This window comes from Cyprinodon tularosa, unplaced genomic scaffold (genome assembly GCF_016077235.1).
Source record: "Cyprinodon tularosa strain WSP-4 unplaced genomic scaffold, ASM1607723v1 ctg1617, whole genome shotgun sequence".
Taxonomy (NCBI): Eukaryota; Metazoa; Chordata; class Actinopteri; order Cyprinodontiformes; family Cyprinodontidae; genus Cyprinodon; species Cyprinodon tularosa.
Window position 1 is genome coordinate 16,473 of NW_024038457.1, and position 21,553 is coordinate 38,025.

A 21,553-nucleotide genomic window follows, 5' to 3' on the forward strand; every position below is an offset into this window, starting at 1 on the left:
AATATGGATACAGGTTTTTGATCATGAGCAGAGATGTACAAGACCACATGTTTATCTGTATGAAGGTGACTGCAGGGAAATATTTGGTGATTTTATGATTACATTGTATGCTTGATAAATATGTAATGAAACACATTTACTGGATTGGAAACCTTTACAATCCAACCTGCTGAATTTTACTTTCCTAACCAGGAATAGCTTGATGGCAGCATGAAAATATCCACTACAGTAACTATTTTAGGTTCATAGAAACGTATATTCTGTGACTTGATGCCCGTCAACATTCTTCTCTGGCTGTGAAGGACTTGGACCAGTCATCTTCTGCTTATCTGGGACCGGGTCACATGGGGAGTAGTTAAAGCAGAGATTCCCAGTATTCCCTCTCCCTTGACACCTCCTCCTGCTCCTCTAAGGAAGTCTGAGGCGTTCCTCCCTATGGAAGCATCGGCCTCCTCAACCAACTCCTAATATGGAGGAGAAGCAGCTTTTCTCTGAGTGTCTCCAGGATGGCAGAGCTGCTCATCGATAAAGGAGGGAGGATGAGGAGCTCAGCCTCTTGAACTCTGTTCTGGATGTTGATTGGTCCACTAGTGCCTTTAGATAACTTCCTTGATCTGATGTTTGATTCATTAGTCTGAAGGTGACCAACTGCTCCACCAGCCAACAGGTCACAACATGACTGCATTGGGTGTTACCTAGATGCACTAAGCTGTGGTAGACGGGTTCTTCCGTAGAAGATCAGCTCTGATGTGAGGAGGGAGGAGCTGCAGGCAGGAGATCAGTGCAGGATCCATGTGTAGTTTAGATAGAAGCAGCTCCTCCACTGAGATCCACTATTTAATCCATCAAAGTTCTTCAGTGAACCAAGGAGAATTTGTCAATAATAAAAGTTTTCTGCTTAAAATGGATGTTTAACCTCTATTGCTGTGCCTGTAAACGTCTGACATGTTTAGCATCGCTGTGCTTCTTATATGTTCTATTTTATTAATGTGAGTGTCTGTGTTTGATCCAGTCTGGTTGTGTTCTGAGGTTTGGTTCTGTTCTGCCCTAGAAATAAAGTTTGGAGAAGAAGTTTGACTCAAAGAGTATTTCTTTCAAACTGATGTTTCATTTGTTTTTGTTTCTCTTATCATCATTGGAACCCATCCAATGATCATTATACCACTACAGTTTCTACAATACTGAAATACAAATTTATTTTTTTTAATTTAGTTATAAATAAACTGCTTGGGAAAACATCAGCCTCAATATATTACGGTGTTAGACCATGGGTAGGAAAATTGTTATAATATCAATGGTATTACTATCCAGGTCCACGGTAATATGAGGGTTTAACAAGCACATACATAAATAACAAATAAAGACAAACAAGCTGAAGGATGAAAAAGAGAGAAAAACAGGAGCAGTTAGAGGCGGAGCAACGCTGGAGAGATAAGTTTAAGCGTCACTAAACATAAATGAAACTCAAAGGTTGTGAGTAACAGCAGAGCTTCAGTCCAGACTAGTTTCTCTGTATCTGAATTTCTTGTTTCTTCCTCATCAACCAACTCAAACAGCGGTGAGTACAGCTGATAATATTCACGGTTTTCCTACCATCAACAGCAAACTAATGATTTTAGTCATTACTAAACTGGGAAAAATTTAAGAAATAACAGATTTCACTTTGATTGTTTATCTTCCAAATGTTGTATGGAACAAAATGGAAACTAAATGAAACTTTTGGTAAAGTGGATTATGCTGTTTAATTTAATGTAAAATATTAAAATCCACTCATAGGTTCAAAGGTGAAGATATATATACATGTTTAAGCTAAAAGAAGTACAGAGCTAAGTTAAAGCTGCAGCAAAACTTATTGTTCATATGTATCAGGGTAGATTTATAGAACAGAGTGTAGAAAACAACAGGTGCAGTTGGAGGGCAGAATGACCTTGCTCGCACACACACATAAAAAGCTGATTAACAAGGAAGCAGAAAGGCAAAAAGCAACTCGATGCATAAGATAAGAATGTAGGGAGGTCAGTCACTCTGTAACTTCTTGTGGGATTCTTATTCTCCTTGATGAAGATAATAAAAAGAGCCTGTGTTGCACAGCGGGACAGAGATGCTGTTTGCAGATGCTGCTGCTTTTGCTAAAGGTGAATCGAAGCTTTGTTGTCCAGAATTTTTGTAACACTCCATCTAACTGACCTGCGCTCGAATCAACGGACCCGGGGAAGCCATGACGGTTTTCAACAAAGGTCAGTCTTATTTAATGTCAGTGACTCCTCCCCGTTTAAAGTCCACAGAGAGACACACCCAGTCAGATTGATCCCAGTAAAACCTCTGAGTCCATAAAATGTTGGTTATCATCTCATTTGATATTAATACTAGTTAGTGAATAAATCCTTGGCAGCTTTCCTCTGTGTGTCCAGTAGGGTGGCTTGGTGGAGCTAGCTTCAGCTGTTAGCTTGGAGTTAGAGATTGTTGTGGCTGAGTAACAGAGAACAGAAAGTTCTACATCTTGCTGGTTTATGATGACATGAACTAAACTGGAAAAGTAACTAATCAGTTTAAATGGTAGTGAATCAATTCATTTATTCCCAGTTATGTATTCCATTTGAACAACTCATGACCAACTCTAAACTAGCTTGATTTAGCAGAGCAGATACAGAACCGATCTGATACAGAAACTGTTTTAAATGAGGTCTAATGGTCTGTATGGCCATTTGAATAAATTCTGGTTGTTAGTTTAGATTCATATTGATAAACAAGATATTTCAAGTTTTATTGTAATCCTAGACAGAACCACCAATGGAGCTGGTTTACTGTTACCTTTCCTAACATAGAAATTATTCATAGATCAGTGCTTCATGTTTCTTTTCTATGTCTGCTTCTGTCTCTTTAATCCAGTCGACCTCAGGAGATGGGCCGCTCACACTGAGTCTGGTTCTGGTTCTGTGTTTTGTGCTTCCTGTTTAAAGGCAGTTTTTCTCTCCACTGTTACTTTATGTATGCTTGCTGTGAGGGATTGCTGCAGAGTCAATCAGCTGGGTTTCCTTATATAGAAATCTTTTCACCGATTTATCTGAATGATCTGATTAAATTGTTTCTGTGCCTTGAGATGACATGTTGGGATTTGATGCCATGAAAAAAAAACTGAATTGAACTAAATGATATTGATCCTGAGATGTTCACTCATCCATTATTGAACTGCTAACTTTGTCAGTGTTTTAAGCTAACATCAACAGCAGCTAAAATGTTTTAATATGTCGTTTCAGCTCAATGGCACCACCACCACAAAAAAAGCTGAAACAGCAGAAAGTGTCACGATTTGGCTATGGTTAGTTGACCCAAAAGCAGAGGCAGGGAGGCAGAGGTGAATCTCTTGTGGATTTAATAATGACTTAAAGGAATAGTACACCCAAAACATGATTAGCCTTCATTTTCTACTCACCCCCATGCTGAACAACACTCTGGAGTACTTTTTTGATATCTCAAATGCATCTGGAGATCTGGGAGGCTTCTTGCTGTCTGCTGACATTCAAATAATGGAGGTCTATGGTGACCGAGACAGAAAGGTCCATAAAACTCCACAAAAAACGTGTCAATATTCCTCCATACTGCTCGTCCAATGTATTCCAAGTGTCCTGAGTGGGTAGCGTCCAGAATTTACTCGAAACAAAGTCATTTAGAATGTTTTTAGAGCATAAACAGTAGTGTATAGGATTTCCTGAAAGCGTGCGCATGCGCGCTCACGATGCTACGGAAGCCGGCAGACCAAACCAGATGAAAGTGCGCATTCAGCGTCTGCTCTGCCAATAATGCAAGCGTAGAAGAAGAAATGTGCGCGCTTTCAGGAAATCCTATACACTACTGTTTATGCTCTAAAAACATTCTAAATGACTTTGTTTCGAGTAAATTCTGGATGCTACCCACTCAGGACACTTGGATTACATTGGACGAGCAGTATGGAGGAATATTGACACGTTTTTTGTGGACTTTTATGGACCTTTCTGTCTCGGTCACCATAGACCTCCATTATTTGAATGTCAGCAGACAGCAAGAAGCCTCCCAGATCTCCAGATGCATTTGAGATATCAAAAAAGTACTCCAGAGTGTTGTTCAGCATGGGGGGGAGTAGAAAATGAAGGCTAATCATGTTTTGGGTGTACTATTCCTTTAACAGAAAACAGAGGCAGGTTATCCAAAAAAAAAACAAAGTCCAAACCGTCTCTGATGCAGCTGCAGGAACCTCGGAGGAGGGCGCCTTCTCTGACGCAGCTGCAGGAACCTCGGAGGAGGGCGCCTTCTCTGACGCAGCTGCAGGAACCTCGGAGGAGGGCGCCTTCTCTGACGCAGCTGCAGGAACCTCGGAGGAGGGCGCCGTCTCAGCAACAGGAACCAAGGGAACCGCCCACAGCGGCACTGGAGCATCCTTGAAGGGGGCCGTCGACTGCAGCACAGGAACCACCATGGAGGGGGCCGCCCACTGCGGCTCAGGTACAGCCTCCGAGGGGGTCGCCGAATGCGGCTCAGGTACAGCCTCCGAAGGGGCTTGGAGCGCCCGCAGAGGGCTCTTGGAGGCTTGGAGCGCCCACAGAGGGCTCCTGGAGGCTGACTCCCGATGGGCTTTAACTGTGAGGCCTCTTCATGGGAGTGATCAGGGGTCACTGGATGGCTCAGAGCGGGCTCAGGGGTCACTGGACGGCACAGAGCAGGCTCAGGGGTCTCGGGGGCGTGGCTTACTACCCCGCTAATGGGCTCAGGCACTGGGGAAACTGCCCCGCTAATGGGCTCAAGCACTGGGGAAACTGCCCCGCTAATGGACTCTGGAGCTAGGGAAACTGGACCACTAATGGGTTCTGGAGCTAGGGAAACTGGACCGCTAATGGGCTCTGGAGCTAGGGAAACTGGACCACTAATGGGCTCTGGAGCTAGGGAAACTGGACCACTAATGGGTTCTGGAGCTAGGGAAACTGGACCGCTAATGGGCTCTGGAGCTAGGGAAACTGGACCACTAATGGGCTCTGGAGCTAGGGAAACTGGACCGCTAATGGGTTTTGACACTGGGGAAACTGGCCCACTAATGGGCCCTAAAGCAAGGAAAACTGGCCCGCTAATGGGCTCTAAAGCTAAGGAAACTGGCCTGCTAATGGGCCCTGAAGCAAGGGAAACTGGACCGCTAATGGGCTCAGGGGCTAAGGAAGCTGATCGGCTAAAGGTCTCTGACTGGGGATCTGGCCCGCTAAAGGGCTCTGAACCACGATGTGGCTGGCGGGGAGCTGATGGAGGTGGAAGGAAAGGGAGCAGGTCCTCCCTATCCCCATAGAAGAAGTCCCAGAGATCTGACTCTTTAATATGGGGAACTCTGACTGCGGGGGGAGTGACTTTTGGAACTGGTTTGAGTCCTTTTACGGATGGAGCTAGCTGTTGGTCATGGAGATGTCGACTGGGACTGCCGGAAAAACTGACCTGGTTAAAACGGGTACTGAGGCTAGCAGCTGGCTGACCCACCGGAGGAAAGGAGGTGGCGTCAGGCTGACCCGGAGGAGAGGAGGTAGCAGCGTCAGGCTGACCCGGAGAAGAGGAGGTGGCAGCGTCAGGCTGACCCGCCAGAAAGGAGGTGACTTTCTTTCCCCGGCGGCGGTTCCTACGCCTGGAAGGAGCAGAAGGCAAGGGGGGACAACTGGCTGGAGAAGGTGGAGGAGCAGGAGCAGGTTCAGAGGTTGAGGGAAGCTCAGGTACATCTCGGTGTGTAGGTCTGGGTGGTGAAGGTTTATTGAACAGTTTTGCATTGGTGTCCAGTATGTTCCATTTTATTTGGTCTATATATCCTGTTTGTTGGAAGAAGGTCCGGAGTTCTAGATAGTTATTGAGTTGAATAAGTAAATTATCTGCTGCTCCCAGCCGCTCCCAGGGTGGAGAGATGGTGATTAGATTGTCTATGGGTTGTCTGAGGAGTATGAGTATTTCACTTGCCTTTACTTCTGCTGGGTCCATGTTTTTGGCTGGGTCCTTCTGTCACGATTGGGCTATGGTTAGTTAAACCAAAAGCAGAGGCAGGGAGGCAGAAGTGAATCTCTTGTGGGTTTAATAATGACTTAACAGAAAACAGAAGCAGGTTATCTAAAAATCCAAAAAGAAAACAAAGTCCAAACAAACATGAAACCAGGAGTCCAAAAATCAAAAACATGAAAACTAGTCTAAACATACCAGAAACCATGGAGACATCTGGGGAATCACAATCATAAGGAGGAAGGCACAGAGAGAAGGAGTTGGAGCAAGTTTGACGGTGTTTGACGAGGACCCAGCAAAGGGGACCTGAAGAGAGAGGGCTTTTTAAAGGAGACTGAGACAAAGAGGGGGCTAATGAGGAAACTGGGAGCAGGTGTGCAAAGAACAAGAGAGGGAAAGAGCTAGGGAAGAAGGAGAACATAAGAGGGCAGCAGAGAGCAACAAATAGACACCTGGAAGACTGGAAATAACAACAAAATGATAATCAAAAAACTAGGACTATAAAACATGGAGAAAAGAAAACTAAACACTAGAAAACAAGGAGTAAAGTAAGACTGAATATTCAAAAGAAAAACATAACAGAAACCTGACAGAAAGTTCTACAGTCTTTGCCCAAAAAAAGCAACAGAAGTGTGAGCACTAATTACAAAACACAGGATCAATAGTTGATCAAACTCCATTATTTTTACACATGAAGGACATTATAGTTGTAGAAAATGTCTGTTCAGAAGAATGATGGCACATAGGGCAATGAAAGAATTGAACCAATGAAGAGTGGAGAGACTGATGAAGGTTAAATGAGGCTTTTATGTTGATTAGTGAAATATGTATCAGCCTATTCCAGGCAGTGGGATTAAATCAGTTCCACTGCCTGACATTCCTGTTGGACATGTTTGGCTTAAAATAAAGTTTCACTAATGGCTAAATTGTAAATGTAACCCTGCTGTGTTTGTATATTTTGATTTTCTGTATTATTTTACTTTATGGGCTTTGTCCCTTTAAGAGAACTGAACGACATTACTATACGGCAGCATTCCGACTGCAGTTGCTAAGGGAATTCCAGGGCTTCGAAGTTTCAGAGCTGCTGCTGAGTAGAGACATGCTAGTCTCAGCCTGGCTTCTGCATATCGCCTGATGTATGCCTATATTTTGATGTTTTCCTGCTAGGTGAACATTTTGTAATGTTGTATGTGTCCTAATTTTATGTACTGAGTTGACGCTAGTGTGGTAATGTTTTAGAAAGCAAACTCCTGTTATACCATAGGTATTGTGAGTAAAAATGACTGTCCAGTTTCTCCTGTTATGTGAAATATTTAATTTTCATCTATGTTCAGAAGGTTTATATTATTTTATGGAGTTTTATTGATAAAGAATATTAAATACTGGTTTAAACTGAAGCCCGCTGCTGTTGCTAGGGGAATTCCCGGGCTTCGGAGTTTCAGACCTGCTGCGGAGCAGAGACATGCTAGTCTCAGCCTGGCTTCTGCATATCGCCTGATGTATGCCTATATATTGATATTTTTTTGTGAGAGGAACGTTGGGAGGGTGTCCGTGTGCCTACAGAGGAGGAAGGAGAGGCTGCTGAGTTTTTTCGTGCTTTTGGACACTGGCTGCCATCATCATTCTGGGTCCCTACTCCAGTCAAGACAGCCTTTCAGTCGTATGCACCAGACACACACAAACGTACAAATATAGAGCTCTATTTTTTTGTTGTTTGTTGTTTTCAGGTATACTCTCTGATCGAGTTGAGATGATGTTGAATGTATTTCAGTCCAGTCATTTGTAATAAACAAACTGGTTGTTAGTAAACTGCTATTTGAACCTGACTAAGTTCTATTCTTTGGTTACATCCAAAGTAAGTGGAAAAATTGGCGCTCAAACAGGGACTTAAAAGGCATTCATCTCATCTCTAATATTGTTGAACAAACCATATTTTCACAGGTTAACATCTGAGTCTTGTGAAATATATGGTTTTGACCCTGAGTGCACTGTAATTCTTAAGGGTGTCCCAGCTACAACTAAACTGGATGATGTAAAAAGGGCCTTTGTAGCACTTGATTAGGTTATCAAAGTGCAATTCATTGACAGTCTACTTGATTCCATTTTGTGCCAGTTTGGTGAAGGCATTACTCCTACAGTATGTTGTTGCACTGTGTGTCATGAGTTTATTCTAAGATCTGACCCACATGCAGAAAACCAAACAGAGAGACCAGAGGAAGGTTTAACAGGTTTATTGAGAACTGGTATAGATGGGTCCAGTGCTGCTCTGAACAAAGGCGAACAGGGACTGAAAAGTGAAGGGGAAGTTCCTTTGGTTAGTTAGGGCTGAGTGAGAAATTTGAGCTTCGATTTGCAAAACGGAATAAAGGCAACAGGACTCACGTTTCCAGTTAAGGTGTCTTTCTTTGAATCCAGTCAGTGTGGGTTGTTCCAGTGATTGAGTTGCTCGTTGGAAGGTGGACAGGGTTTACCCAGGAAGAGGTGTTTCCTTGAGGAATGGAGGAGCTGACTGCCACTTAGATTTCCAATGGTACTTGAACTGTTTCTTGTGGAGATAAATCCCCTGCTCAGTGTGAAGCTCAAGCAATCCTTTGGGGAAACGTAGATCCAAACCTCCAGTTTGAATCCCCAGCCCAGTTTTAAACTCAGACGATCCTTCCAGTGGGAGAAGGTCCAAAACATCCAGGTTGCAGGGTGACTTCCTGCCGAGAGGCAAAGACAAAAACAACAAGGTTAAGACTCAGGTTGACAAAAACTCAGTTTAACTCAGCAAAACTCAGCTTTGATAGAGTACCCAAAACAGGCAAACACTCTGGCGTCAAGGTAGTGCCAGTCAGCAGCTTAAGAGCACTCCGTTAATGAGGTAACCAACCGCAGGTGTGTGAGAGGGCCAACGAGACCCAGGTGCCGCCTGGTGGTGGAGGGAAAACACACAACAACACAACCCACACAAACTGCATTCCTAACACTGTGAGTACTCAGTTGGTGATTCATTATGTGAGGTTGTACAGATTGATGACTACTGCTCCCCTAAATGTGAAAATGAGTCATTCAGTCAGGAAGCAGTACCTCTTGCACATGCCATTGGTAACATGACCATGTGTTTTCAAGAGCAAGGCCACAAGTTGGCCTTAACATACAACATGGACCCTGCTACAATAAGTCAGGTAGGTGCAAGTCGTATTTGTGGAAAACATGAAGAAAGAAACATTATATCATCAACTCCAGCATTTGCACTCAAAAGCCAGCGAGTCACCCATTCAAGACCAGCCGTTGCAGATGATGAGAACCATACCTCAAATTGTATACAGGCAGCAAACAAGACTGTATTAATCAACCCTCTGCCTGCTGATGTCCAAAAAGTTATAGTAGAACACATTGTAAAACATGACTCACCAGTGCACCAGCCTCCCCAAGAGAGCTACGGCTTTTCTCTGGTAACTTTCCAAAACCTCCAACAGAAGTAGATTTTAGCATATCGCGGCTCCAAGCTAAGCAAGTGATAAACTACATTAGCCTATCAGAAGGGCAGCAGCGCCATATGATACTCGATAGCTTACTTACCCCTGCCTTAAATGTGGCTTTTTATCGGAGCCCAAGCCACACCAAGCGCCTATCTTCAAGAATTAGAGAAAGCATATGGTAATGCAACAGGAGTAGAAGAGCTGTATATTCAGTTCTTAGAGACACATCAGAACAGTGGGGAGAGGGCATCTGACTATCTCCGACGACTTCAAACTCTGCTGCATGAAGCTGTAGAAAACAGTGGTGTGGCCAAACAAGGCTTTGATTCTCAGTTATTAAAGCAGTTCCTCTGAGGTTGTTGGTATGATTCCTTAATAACTACACTGCGTCAGAAAGAGTCAGGTTATAGTCCACATTCCATTTTGACTTTTTTTCAGAACTACTGTTCAAAACAAGAACATATGAAAAAGAGAGCCATTTAAAGGAAATGAAGAGAAAGCGACATATGGGGGCAAGCTCAACCAAAGTCCATACCAGCACTCATTTCACAAATGACACCACAGAGCCCTCTGGCAACACACTCCCTGTAGGACCAGGCATCTATTCTAGAGAGCAGCAAAGGATCAAGCAGTTGGAAGCTGAACTTCAGAGAAATGTGCCTGTTAAGCACCCTTATCCTTCAAAAGAAGAGAAACCAATACGGAAGCTCCACCAAAGAACTAAAGGCAGTCCTCCAACTTCAACAGCCACTTCACCAGCAAATCTCATGAAAGAATCAGAGTATTACAGAGTACTCTCATGTGACAGAAATCTTTTAGATTCCCATTGGACTTTTGGGGAAGCCCTGTGATAGTGAAGCATGGTTTGATTGAGCTCAGTGTATTACTGACACTGGGGCTCAGGTGACTATAATATCTCAGTCATTTTACTCCCATTACCTTTCTGACCGAAAGTTATTCTCTAGAGGTGGAGGTTCAGTTTCCAAAAGATGCATATGGGACAGGCCAAAGCTATCATACCTTAGCTTTAGTCAGTCCAGACCAGACTTACGAGTACCCTCTTCTTGTTGGTACAAATGTCTTGATGTCTTAATGACAAAAGACTGCGGAAAGATGGGTGGGACAAGATTTTTAGAAACTTTGCCCATTCAGACCAATTGGGTAATGGCTTATGCCAAGTGTCGTGAGTTGACAGATTCCCAAAAAAAGAGTGCAAAAGTTCTCCGTGTCACATTCAGCAGCAAAGTACCTTTACGCCTAAAGAGTTGTGTGTTGTATACTTTAAATCTGCCGTTCTAAGCAGGGAAAGGGTGAGTTTCAAGGTTTTGTAGGTGGTGCAGATTAAGCACCTACAACAGGAGGCTTAATAGTCTATGACCAGATTGTGGAGGTAAAGTCTCAATCCCACCATAAGTTCCACCTAGCTGTCAAAAATGTTTAAGAATGTGACATAACTCTGTATTCAAAAACTCTTATTGCTGAGTGTTCTCCCATTGACTGGGCTGTGCCTATCACATCCAGCAAACCAGGCATTTTTTCAGATGCTGAAGTTCCCCAAGCACATTCCTTTTTGGTAGCTAGTGATGTAAAAGAAGTGCCAACACCTGAAACTATCGCTCTTGACTTTGGTGACAGCCCTATATCTTCCCAATTAAAAGAACACATTCAACAAAGAATCAACACTGAAGTTAGTAGTGCTTTTTCTAGGCATGGTCAAGATGTTGGTAACATTGTAGGTGTCTCTCACCGTATTGAACTGGAACCTCATGTGCCGTTCAGAGAGAGAACAAGACGTGTCTCACCTGCAGACTTTGAAACGGCATCTTCAAGATCTTCTGGCTGTGGGTGTTGTTATGCTGCAGTGGGTTTCTGCACTTTTCCTTGCAGGGTTCTGGATGCAGGCCTTCTGCAGGTGTTCTGTTTTGCCCTAGTTGGTGCTTGTCCGCTTTAAAGGCTGTCATACAAGCAGCAGACAGGAGGCTTCTCCCTCTTACCTCCTTAGAACCCTGTTTAGTTTGGTTTGTTTTGTATCCTATCCTATCCTAGGGTTGGGTTTTGTTAGGTTTGTTTGCATTTTCCTATTTCTGTTTAGTTATTGGTTTTGCATTAAGCCATTTTCTATTCCCCATTTTATTTATCCCCTTTTCAGGTTTTTGTTTCTTTAGTATAATTAAATAAATTCAATTTTCACTTTAAAGAAAATCCTTGTGTGGTCTCCTTTAATAACACCAAACAAGCCTGGTGGATGTAACAGTGTAATAGAACAATCTCATAGTCCCTATGCCTCTCCTGTTGTTCTAGTCCGTAAAAAGAATGGAGAGTTGCGAATGGTGGTGGATTACCGCAGAATGAACAATTTAACTAAGAAAGATGCTTACCCATTACCTCGGATAGAGGAGACATTTTCCTTGATGTCAGGTTCAAAGTGGTTCACTGTGCTGGATCTTAAGAGTGGGTATTATCAGCTAAATGTTGAACCTGCAGAGCGACCAAAAACTGCATTTACCAGGCCCTTTGGTACCTGGCAGTTCTGCAGAATGCCACAAGGTTTGACTAACTCCCCAGCCACATTTCAACAGACTATGGAGAAAGTGATGGAAAGAATTAACCTCCAGGAGGTTTTTGCCTTCTTAGATGATCTTATCATATTCTCAAGCTTGATTGAAGAGCATGAGGAGAGATTGATGAAGGTCCTCAAATGTATTGCCGAATTTTGGTCTCAAACTGTCCCCTTCCAAATGCAAATTCTTTCAGACTTCTGTGAAGTATTTGGGCATGTGATATCTGCCCAGGGTATAGAACCTGATCTAGAAAAGGTAGCTGCTGTGAAAGAATGGTCTCGACCTAAAACAGTTAAAGAGCTGCGCTCATTCTTAGGTTTCACTGGCTATTACTGACGTTTTGTTAGGGATTATGCCAAAATGGTTAGACCTCTGAATGATTTGTTGAAAGGAGACTGAAGCCCTAGGCATAAAAATTTTTGCCATTGGCCTCGCAAACAGTCACATCCGCTTGGGGACAGATGGACCCCTATGTGTCAAACTGCATTTGAGCTCATCACTGAAAAGCTAACATCAGCCCCTGTGCTTGCTTTTTCCAACTGGCAGCTCCCATATCTGTTTCATACATATGCTAGCATGACAGGGTTAGGTGCAGCTCTTTATCAGGTTCAGGACGGTCAGACCAGAATGATAGCTTATGCAAGTCAAGGTCTCTCTAAGAGTAAAAGAAATTATCCTGTGCACAAATTACAGTTTCTCGCACTTAAATGGGCGGTCAGTGAGAAGTTCCACAACTATTTGTATGGGGCTAGTTTCAAAGTACTGACAGATAATAATCCCCTAACATACGTGTTGACCAGTGCAAAGTGTGATGCCACCAGCCATAGGTGGCTTGCAGCCTTGTCATTGTGCAAATTTGACATTCATAACAAGTCTGGCTAACATAATGTTGATGCTGATGGGCTCTCCAGGAGGCCCCACGAGCCACCTCAAGATGATGATGAGTCTCAAGAGATAGACAGGAGAATAACTACGCTATTGGATCGTGCCAGCCCATCCTCTGAAGAGTTTAAGGTTTTGGATAAAGAAGTAGTGAACAGTTTGTACATGTACCTTGGAGTGACCGGTGTTGCAGATGCAGAGGACAGGCAGGGAATGGACAGGGAGATACCTGCAGTTGAGACACTTTTGTGTGATGAAGGTGCTGTCCCAGAGGACCTGGAAGACCCAGTCTTAGGGCCAGGTCTCTCAGCTTTGCCTGAAATGTCTAGAGAGGACTGGTATCATTTACAGAGAAATGACCATTCTTTGGCAAGGGTTCAGTATTTTTTTAGAAAATGAGCCGAAACTACGACACTAAACATGATTGAAGAGACAGAAGTTTCTTTACTTTTGCAGGAAAGGTGAAAACTAGTTCTGATAGAAGGAGTATTGTACCGTAAAGTTTGTAACCAAAGAGGTGAAACTTAATCAGCTTGTACTGCCTAGCAGCCACAGAGAAAGAGCTTTTGAAGGTGTCCATACAGAAACAGGGCATATGGGCATAGAAATAACTCTTGAGCTTGCTAGAGCAAGATTTTTCTGGCCAAAAAGAGCTAAGTACATTGAGGCAAAGTGTAAAAGCTGTGAAATGTGTGTAAGAAGAAAAGCAAGGGGACAGAGAGCATCTAAATTACTAAACATCAAAGTCAGTGGTCCTCTTGAACTTGTTTGCATGGATTTTTTATCTTTAGAATCTGACTCCAAAGACACTTGAAATATTTTGGTGATAACAGATCACTACACCAAATATGCACAAGCATATCCAATCAGAGATCAGACTGCCAAAACTGTTGCTGTAGTGTTGTGGGAGAATTTCATCAGTCACTATGGTTTTCCTCGCCGGCTGCATAGTGATCAGGGAGCCTGTTTTGAGTCTGATGTTGTGGCTGAACTCTGCAAACTTGCCGGAATTTCCAAATCTCGAACTACACCCCACCATCCAAGAGGCAATCCAGTAGAAAGATTTAACAGAACTCTGCTCGATCTCTTGGGGACACTGGAGGACAAAAAGAAAGAAGAATTGAGAAAATATGTGAGGCCTCTGGTGCACGCCTATAATTGTAACAGGAATGATGTTACTGGGGAAGCTCCTTTTCTTTTAATGTTTGGCAGACAGCCACAACTCCCCATTGACATTTGCTTTGGCATCAGCCCTCAAGGTTACAACCACAAAACACATTCACAGTATGTGAGAGACCTAAAGAAAAGGCGTAAACATTAATATGAGTTGGCCTCCAATAATGCAGAGAAGAGAATGTTGCCGAACAAAAGGCGCTGGGATGCCAAAGTGACTGTCATGCCCTTGGAGGTAGGTGACAGAGTTCTCATAAGAAATCTGAGTCTAAGAAAGAAACACAGAATTTCTGACAAGTGGGAACCCATTGTTCATATTGTTGTTAAACAGCCTGACCAAAGTATCATAGTCTATGTTGTCACACCAGAGGATGGAGAGGACAGAGAGGGTTCTGCATCCAGACATGCTTCTCCCTTGCGGATTCCTGCCAGCAACATGAAGACCAGATGATGGAGACAGGGTGGCCCCAATACCTCTGGTACAATCTTCAGTGACAAATGATGAAGAGGACCTTGTGACCAACATATCGTGGTAGAGAATACAGATCAGGTACCACAGTGGGAGGACTCAGGAACTTCTTTGCACAGTGTGCCACCATCACAAAATGCCCTGAATCCCAATGCTTCTGAGTTCGTTTCAGAACAAAGAGATTCGGCAGGGTCAATGGCTGAAGTTAGTCCAGTAGTACCACGTTCAAGTCCGCAAAGAAGACAAGTCCAACCAACCTACCTCCGTGACTACCAGGTTGGCTCTAAAGTTCATTATGAACAACACAACTTCTGTTCTCCAACACAGCAGTCACTGGTTTGTAGTTTTTTGGTGTCCTTGCAACAACAACTTGCAGGATTAGTTCAGTCCCTGTCTACTGGTAGTGACGTGGGCCTCACATTTTAAGTGGGGGAGGATGTAACCCTGCTGTATTTGTATGTTTTGATTTTCTGTATTATTTTACTTTATGGGCTTTGTCCCTTTAAGAGAACTGAACGACATTACTTTACAGCAGCATTCCGACTGCTGTAAAAATGACTGTCAAGTTTCTCCTGTTATGTGAAATATTTAATTTTCATCAATGTTCAGAAGGTTCATATTATTTTATAGAGTTTTATTGATAAAGAATCTTAAATACTGGTTAGAACTGAAGCCTGCTGCAGTTGCTAGTGGAATTCCCGGGCTTCGAAATTTCAGAGTCGCTGCGGATGGTTCCCTGCTAGTATATTTTTTGTGAGAGGAACGTTGGGAGGGTGTTCATGTGCCTTCAGAGGAGGAAGGAGAGGCTGTTGAGTTTTTCCGTGGTTTTGGACACTGGCTGCCATCATCATTCTGGGTCCCTATTTAAGTCAAGACAGCCTTTCAGTCGTATGCACCAGACACACACAAACGTACAAACATTTTTTTCTTGCTGGCCAGCTTTTTTTTTTCTTTTCTTTTTTTTTTCCAAGGACCCTGTTACACTCATGTTTGGAGTGAATACTTTTTTGTTGCTTGTTATTGTTTTCCGGTATACTCTCTGATGATGTTGAGATGAAATTGAATGTATTTCAGTCCAGTCATTTGTAATAAACAAACTGGTTGTTAGTAAACTGCTATCTGAACCCGACTAAGTTATATTCTTTGGTTACATAAACAAAGAACACTTTCCTACATGTTCAGATAAATGCATTCATTCAATGTGATGCTAGTGACCAAGGCTGTCTTAAACAGCAGATAAACAGAGATAGCATCAGCTTCATTGAGGTGCTGCAAAGAGCAGTAAACTCAGACATGTTTAGTATGGAGGAGTGAAACCATCTCTGTCACTGCCTCTGTCATTTCTCTGGACCCATTTGAACAGACAGCAGATGTTTCAGCTGGACCTCTGCTGGTTTGTCGTATTTCAGGGAGGCTCATATCATTGATGTCCAAGTCTGATGTGGTTGGAGGAGTTGGAACCAGTCAGCGTTGCCCTGTGAGGCAGACAGTCTGTGAACAAGAACTGATGTTAGGATGCATCTGGTTTCACACTGACAGTGTTTCAGAAAGCTGACGTTCTGCCTCTCTGAGAGACAACAGGTCCTGGAATAACAGCCTCTGTTGCTCCTGAGGCCTCCTGCTGTCAGGGTGATCAGATGTTGTTCTCCTTTGGTCAGCTGACTGAACTCACCTCATGTAGCCTGATCAGAACATCATGTCAGACCTTCAGATCAGGAACATCTTGCTAATCATTGATCTCTGTCTCCTGTCCTCAGAGTGCAAACATGTCTTCTAGCAGCAACCTGTGGTCTGAGGATCAGTTCCTGTGCTCCATCTGTCGGGATGTCTTCACTGATCCAGTCAGCACACCATGTGGACACAACTTCTGCAAAGCCTGCATCACTCAGCACTGGGATGGAAATGTTCTCTACAATTGTCCATTGTGCTTAGAACATTTTACATCCAGACCTCAGCTGAAGGTCAACACCTTCATCAAAGAGATGGTTTCTCAGTTCAGACGCAGCAGCTCGGAGCAACAAGCTGCCAAACCAGGAGAAGTTCCCTGTGACGTCTGCAATGGAACCAAACTGAAGGCCCTGAAGTCCTGCCTGGTGTGTCTCCTCTCCTACTGTCAGACTCACCTGGAGCCTCATCTGACAACTCCAGGTCTGAAGAAACATCAACTGATGAAGCCTGTGGAGAACCTGGAGGACAGGATGTGTCTGCAGCACGATAAACCTCTGGAGCTGTTCTGTAGGACCGACCAGACATGTGTCTGCTTGGTCTGTCCTGTTTTGGACCATAAGAACCACGAGTTTGTTCCTCTGAGAGAAGAAACTGAAGGAAAGAAGGCAGAGCTGAGGAAGACAGAGGATGAAGTTCAGAAGATGATCCAGAACAGACGAGTGAAGATTCAGGAGATCAAAGAGTCGGTGAAGATCAGTAAAGATGCTGCAGACAGAGAGAAAGCAGAAGGTGTTGAGGTCTTCACTGCTCTGAAGGAGTCTGCTGAGAGAGGCCTGAAGGAGCTCATCAAGGAGATCGAAGACAAACAGAAAACTGCAGAGAAACAGGCTGAAGACTTCATCAAAGATCTGGAACAGGAAATATCTGAGCTGATGAAGAGGAGCTCTGAGGTGAAGCAGCTCTCCCGGTCTGAAGACCACCTCCACCTCCTCCAAAGCTTCTCCTCCCTGAAAGCTGCTCCACCCACCAAGAACTGGACAGAGGTCAGAGTCCGTCTACCATCATATGAGGGGACTGTGGTGAGAGCTGTGGCTCAGCTGGAGGAGAAGATCAGAGAGGAGATGAAGAAGATGATGAAGGCTGAGATGAAGAGGGTCCAGCAGTCTGCAGTGGATGTGACTCTGGATCCTGATACAGCACATCCTTTAATCATCCTGTCTGATGATGGAAAACAGGTGAAACATGGAGATGTTAGGAAGAATCTACCAGACAATCCAGAGAGATTTTCTTATTGTGTTTGTGTTTTAGGACGTCAGAGTTTCTCTTCAGGCAGATTTTACTTCGAGGTTCAGGTTAAAGGAAAGACTGAGTGGGATTTAGGAGTGGCCAGAGAGTCCATCAACAGGAAAGGAAAGATCACACTGAGTCCTGAGCATGGTGTCTGGACTGTTGTGTTGAGGAATAGAAATAAGTACATAGCTGCAGCTGATCCTCCAGTCCGTCTCCATCTCCATCCTGGTCCTGAGAAGATGGGGGTGTTTGTGGATTATGAGGAGGGTCTAGTCTCCTTCTATGATGTTGATGCTACAGCTCTGATCTACTCCTTTACTGGCTGCTGCTTCAATCAGAATCTCTACCCATACTTTGCTCCCAATTCTAATCATGGAGGTGCAAATTCTGCTCCTCTGATCATCTGTCCGTTTAATCAGGCTTATGTTGATCTGATTAAGATTTAATCTTTTGGTGAAGAACCTCCAACCTCGATTAGTCTGGAGGTAAAATCCTGCTGATCAGGAGGTCTTCTGTTTTTTAAAGGGCCTATTGTCTTTAGACTGGTTTCTCCTGGTCTTTCCTGGTCTGATTTTGCTGGGCTTTGATAAATCGTGTTGATTCTGGTTCCACTAATCATAGAAACATATAACTCCCTTTGATCTTCAACTGCAGACAAACACTCCACAAAACAAAAATCTGAAAGAAACTTAAAAGCAACAAAAGTGATAAAAGCTGCGCAAACTCATCTAATAAAAACCCATACTATGGTTAAGTTCATACTGTAGCGTGAAATGACCCGAATCCAATTTTTTATCCTATGCAACTTGAATCTTGACTCTCTGAACAACACAAACCTTTTTCTGAACAGCCAAGTGACATTCAAGTGACCTGTAGGTCATTAATACTCAACAAAGGTCCCTGTTCTGTAAGAATAAAAACAACCATGGTGGATGATGGTGGGAAGAGTAGTCTTTTTTTATCTTCTTGAATGGATTGAGTTGTTAATGGCCTATCTCCAGTTGAAAAATAAGAAAGAGAACGCTAGATGCACTCCTGCACTACCATCTACGTTTACTTCTGTAAACACAGAGTAGGCCCACTACTTGTGAGGTCGTTGTATCCTCTATTACACATGTGGGAAAATTAAGCTATATGAATGAAGTTAACAGAGGACATTCAATACAAGTCCGACAAAACCATTGTATTTTGCAAAACATTCAGGATAAGCTTTAACATCTTAAAACTCACCGGGTCGCCAGCGTTTTAAGGGGGGATAATAACTCAGAATGCATAAAATTCCACCAGTAAAATTTTTACTAGCAGGTGGAGCCATTGTGCGCAGCTCCAAACTGACACCAAAAGTTCCAATCCCACAGCTCTGGAAAAGTTATAGCTAGAGGTCCTAAAGTTTCTGCATTTGTGGTTGACATAATGTAGAACACATATAATACAATAAAACCTGCCTTTTCTAAAAAATTTCTTTATTACTGCTGTTGTTGTGTATTAATCTGCACTAAACATAAGATAAAATAAAGTTAATGTTTTATAAGTTTAAAGTTGTTTTCACAAATGAGAAAAACAGAGCAGTTCAAGACTAAGAGGAGAAAAGCAGAGTGAGTGTGTGTATTGGTTGCAGCTGGCGCCAATGGTAGACAGGTTTGCAGGACAACGGAGGGTGGGGGCCTCTTAGTGATAAGAAAAGCGCCCGCAATAAAAATGAAATATTTGACATCCCAAGGTAGTCCAGATCAGCAAAAATCTGACCATACAAAGGAGTTGTTATGTTCAGAGCACATGGAGCAGTAATGATCCCACAAAGGGTGATGAGACGAAGGGGGAGCAGTATGGTCGTCTGACGTGACCTGAAGCAAGAGCTGACATGTTTTTGACTAAACCGTCATAAGTTTCTGATTTGAATGCACCAGATGTTTTCATGGCCTGAGAGAGTGCTCTCACAAGAATGAGATGTGTCTATGAATGTCACCGTGTTTTGCAGATAAATATCAATGTGACCTTTACCAATGACTGAAATATGTTCTGAAGGGGGTTTTTCCACCGATAAAGAAATGTATAAAAGGGAGCTGGTTTCACCATTTGTCAGCTTCGGCTCACCAGCTCTGTGTAAATATGTAGTGTTTAGGAATAAAAACTGGACCTGGACTCAGCGGCCTCTGTCTACATTTTTTGATCTTTGTTTGAGACTTTTTCTGCTTTTTAAGAACTTTGAATTTTTATAAAACTTAGCTTAAATTTTAAGTCGTCAAGAAGAGAATTATAGGACGACATAATTGGCGAGCCAGCCAGGAGGAAAGCAAAAAGGGGACGTCGGACGATCTGCAGGCACCAGCTGGAGAGCGTGGAACCCCCAAGGGCCCATAATTCACCATTTAAAGGTGAGTGAATTCGTTATAATTTTCTAAATTAGTGGGGAACCAGCCTCCGACTGCTGCTTGTTAGGGTCAGACGTCACAAAGCTCTCCTAAAAAAACCTAGTTTTCCAAATTTAATAAAGTAATTTCCAAATTTGATAAGAATTTATATAAGAGTATATAAAGGCAGACTAAGCTGAGGAAGGGTCCAGGTATGTATATATGTATATATGAATGTATGTTTTAAGTGTTATTAATGTTTGTGTTAAACTGTTCTGTGTTTGAATTATTTTGTAAATAAGTTAAGCTTAACACGGGTTGTTCTGAGTGGATGATTGGTAAAGGGACAGATTGATATATAGTCTGTGGAAGCCATAAATCCGGAACCAATAGTGTACGCGTGTTACGTGAGGGTATCAGTGACTAAGGTAGTCAGGGTGCTCCACGAGAAGGCTTAAGTAGTCTTAAGGTATTGGAATATGTGCCACTGTAGGGAACAGTGAGGAAAAGAATATGTGCCACTGTAGGGAACAGTGAGGAAAAGGTATTGTGCCACTGTAGGGAAACAGTGAGGAAAGGGTATTGTGCCACTGTAGGGAAACAGTGAGGAAAAGGTATTGTGCCACTGTAGGGAAACAGTGAGGAAAAGGTATTGAGAGGCTAAGCGATAGCCAGGCTAAGGGATAGCCAGAATAGTACCGCTGACCATCCGGAGGACGTCTATGCATTTCCAGTTATCTGGGTGCAGCCGGGGGGCAGCAGGGAAAAACGTAGAAAGAAGAAGTGCACTGTAAATATGTATATATAATCATTTGTCTTGTGTGTCTGTGTTAGTGTGTAGAGTGAAAGAGCTGAGTAACTGTAAATATGTATATATAATCATTTGTCTTGTGTGTCTGTGTTAGTGTGTAGAGTGAAAGAGCTGAGTAACTGAGGGGAAGTAAGGGGTAAGTGATATTAATAAATAAAGATTATAATATAGATAAAGCTTTTTAAATTATATTAATTTAAAAAAGATTATAATATAGATAAAGCTTAAAGGGGATTTTTAATAAAAAAAGATTAAAATATAGATAAAGCTTTTAAAGTGATATTAAAAAAAAAAGGGTTATAATATAGATTTAAAGCTTAAAGATAAAATAATTTAAAATTAAAAGTGTAATTAGTAAAAAAATATAGGGAAAAAAGGGAAAAAACCCGAAAAAATTTAATAAAGGTTGGAAAAAAAAAAATTGGAACTGAAAAAAACAAAAAGTTAGGGGGAATGAAAAAAAATTAACGAAATTCCCCCAAAAAAGATTGGGAAAAAAAAATTGGTAAGCTTTTTTTAAGGATAAAAGATATTAAAGTATATTTTTATTAAAAAAACTATAGTTTTACATAAGTAAAAATTTATAAAATTTTAGAATTAGGGAAAATTTCAAAATAAAAAAGTACAAAAATTTTTTTTATTAAAGATTTTATTTCAATAAATTTAAAAGATCTAAATTTGGAAGTGAATTTTAATTTGAAAGAAAAAATAAAAGGAAATAAAAAACGATCTGTATTTTTAAGAGAGCAGAAAAAAAGTTTAAAATTAAAAAATTTTAAATGAGGATTACAAAGACTGGGGAATAAACAGGAACCCGACGGTTGGTGTCTGCTAGTAGCCATGGGAAACAAATGAGCAAAAAAAAGTTTGACGGGTGAGCCAGGGCCAAT

At 42.4% G+C, this 21,553-nt stretch overlaps 1 protein-coding gene across 1 annotated transcript; it reads left to right on the plus strand.

The window, feature by feature from the left end:
- Positions 1-1,489: 1,489 nt before the first annotated feature.
- Positions 1,490-17,962, plus strand: LOC119780530 (E3 ubiquitin-protein ligase TRIM21-like). Its single transcript, XM_038280605.1, has 2 exons — positions 1,490-1,558; positions 16,301-17,962. The coding sequence occupies exon 2, from the start codon at positions 16,310-16,312 to the stop codon at positions 17,945-17,947; it is 1,638 nt and encodes a 545-aa protein (XP_038136533.1). The 5' UTR covers positions 1,490-1,558; positions 16,301-16,309; the 3' UTR covers positions 17,948-17,962.
- The last annotated feature ends 3,591 nt before the right edge of the window (positions 17,963-21,553 follow it).

Coding starts and splice junctions, on each gene's coding strand:
- LOC119780530 (XM_038280605.1), top strand. CDS start 16,310: ATGTCTTCTAGCAGCAACCTGTGGTCTGAGGATCAGTTCCTGTGCTCC.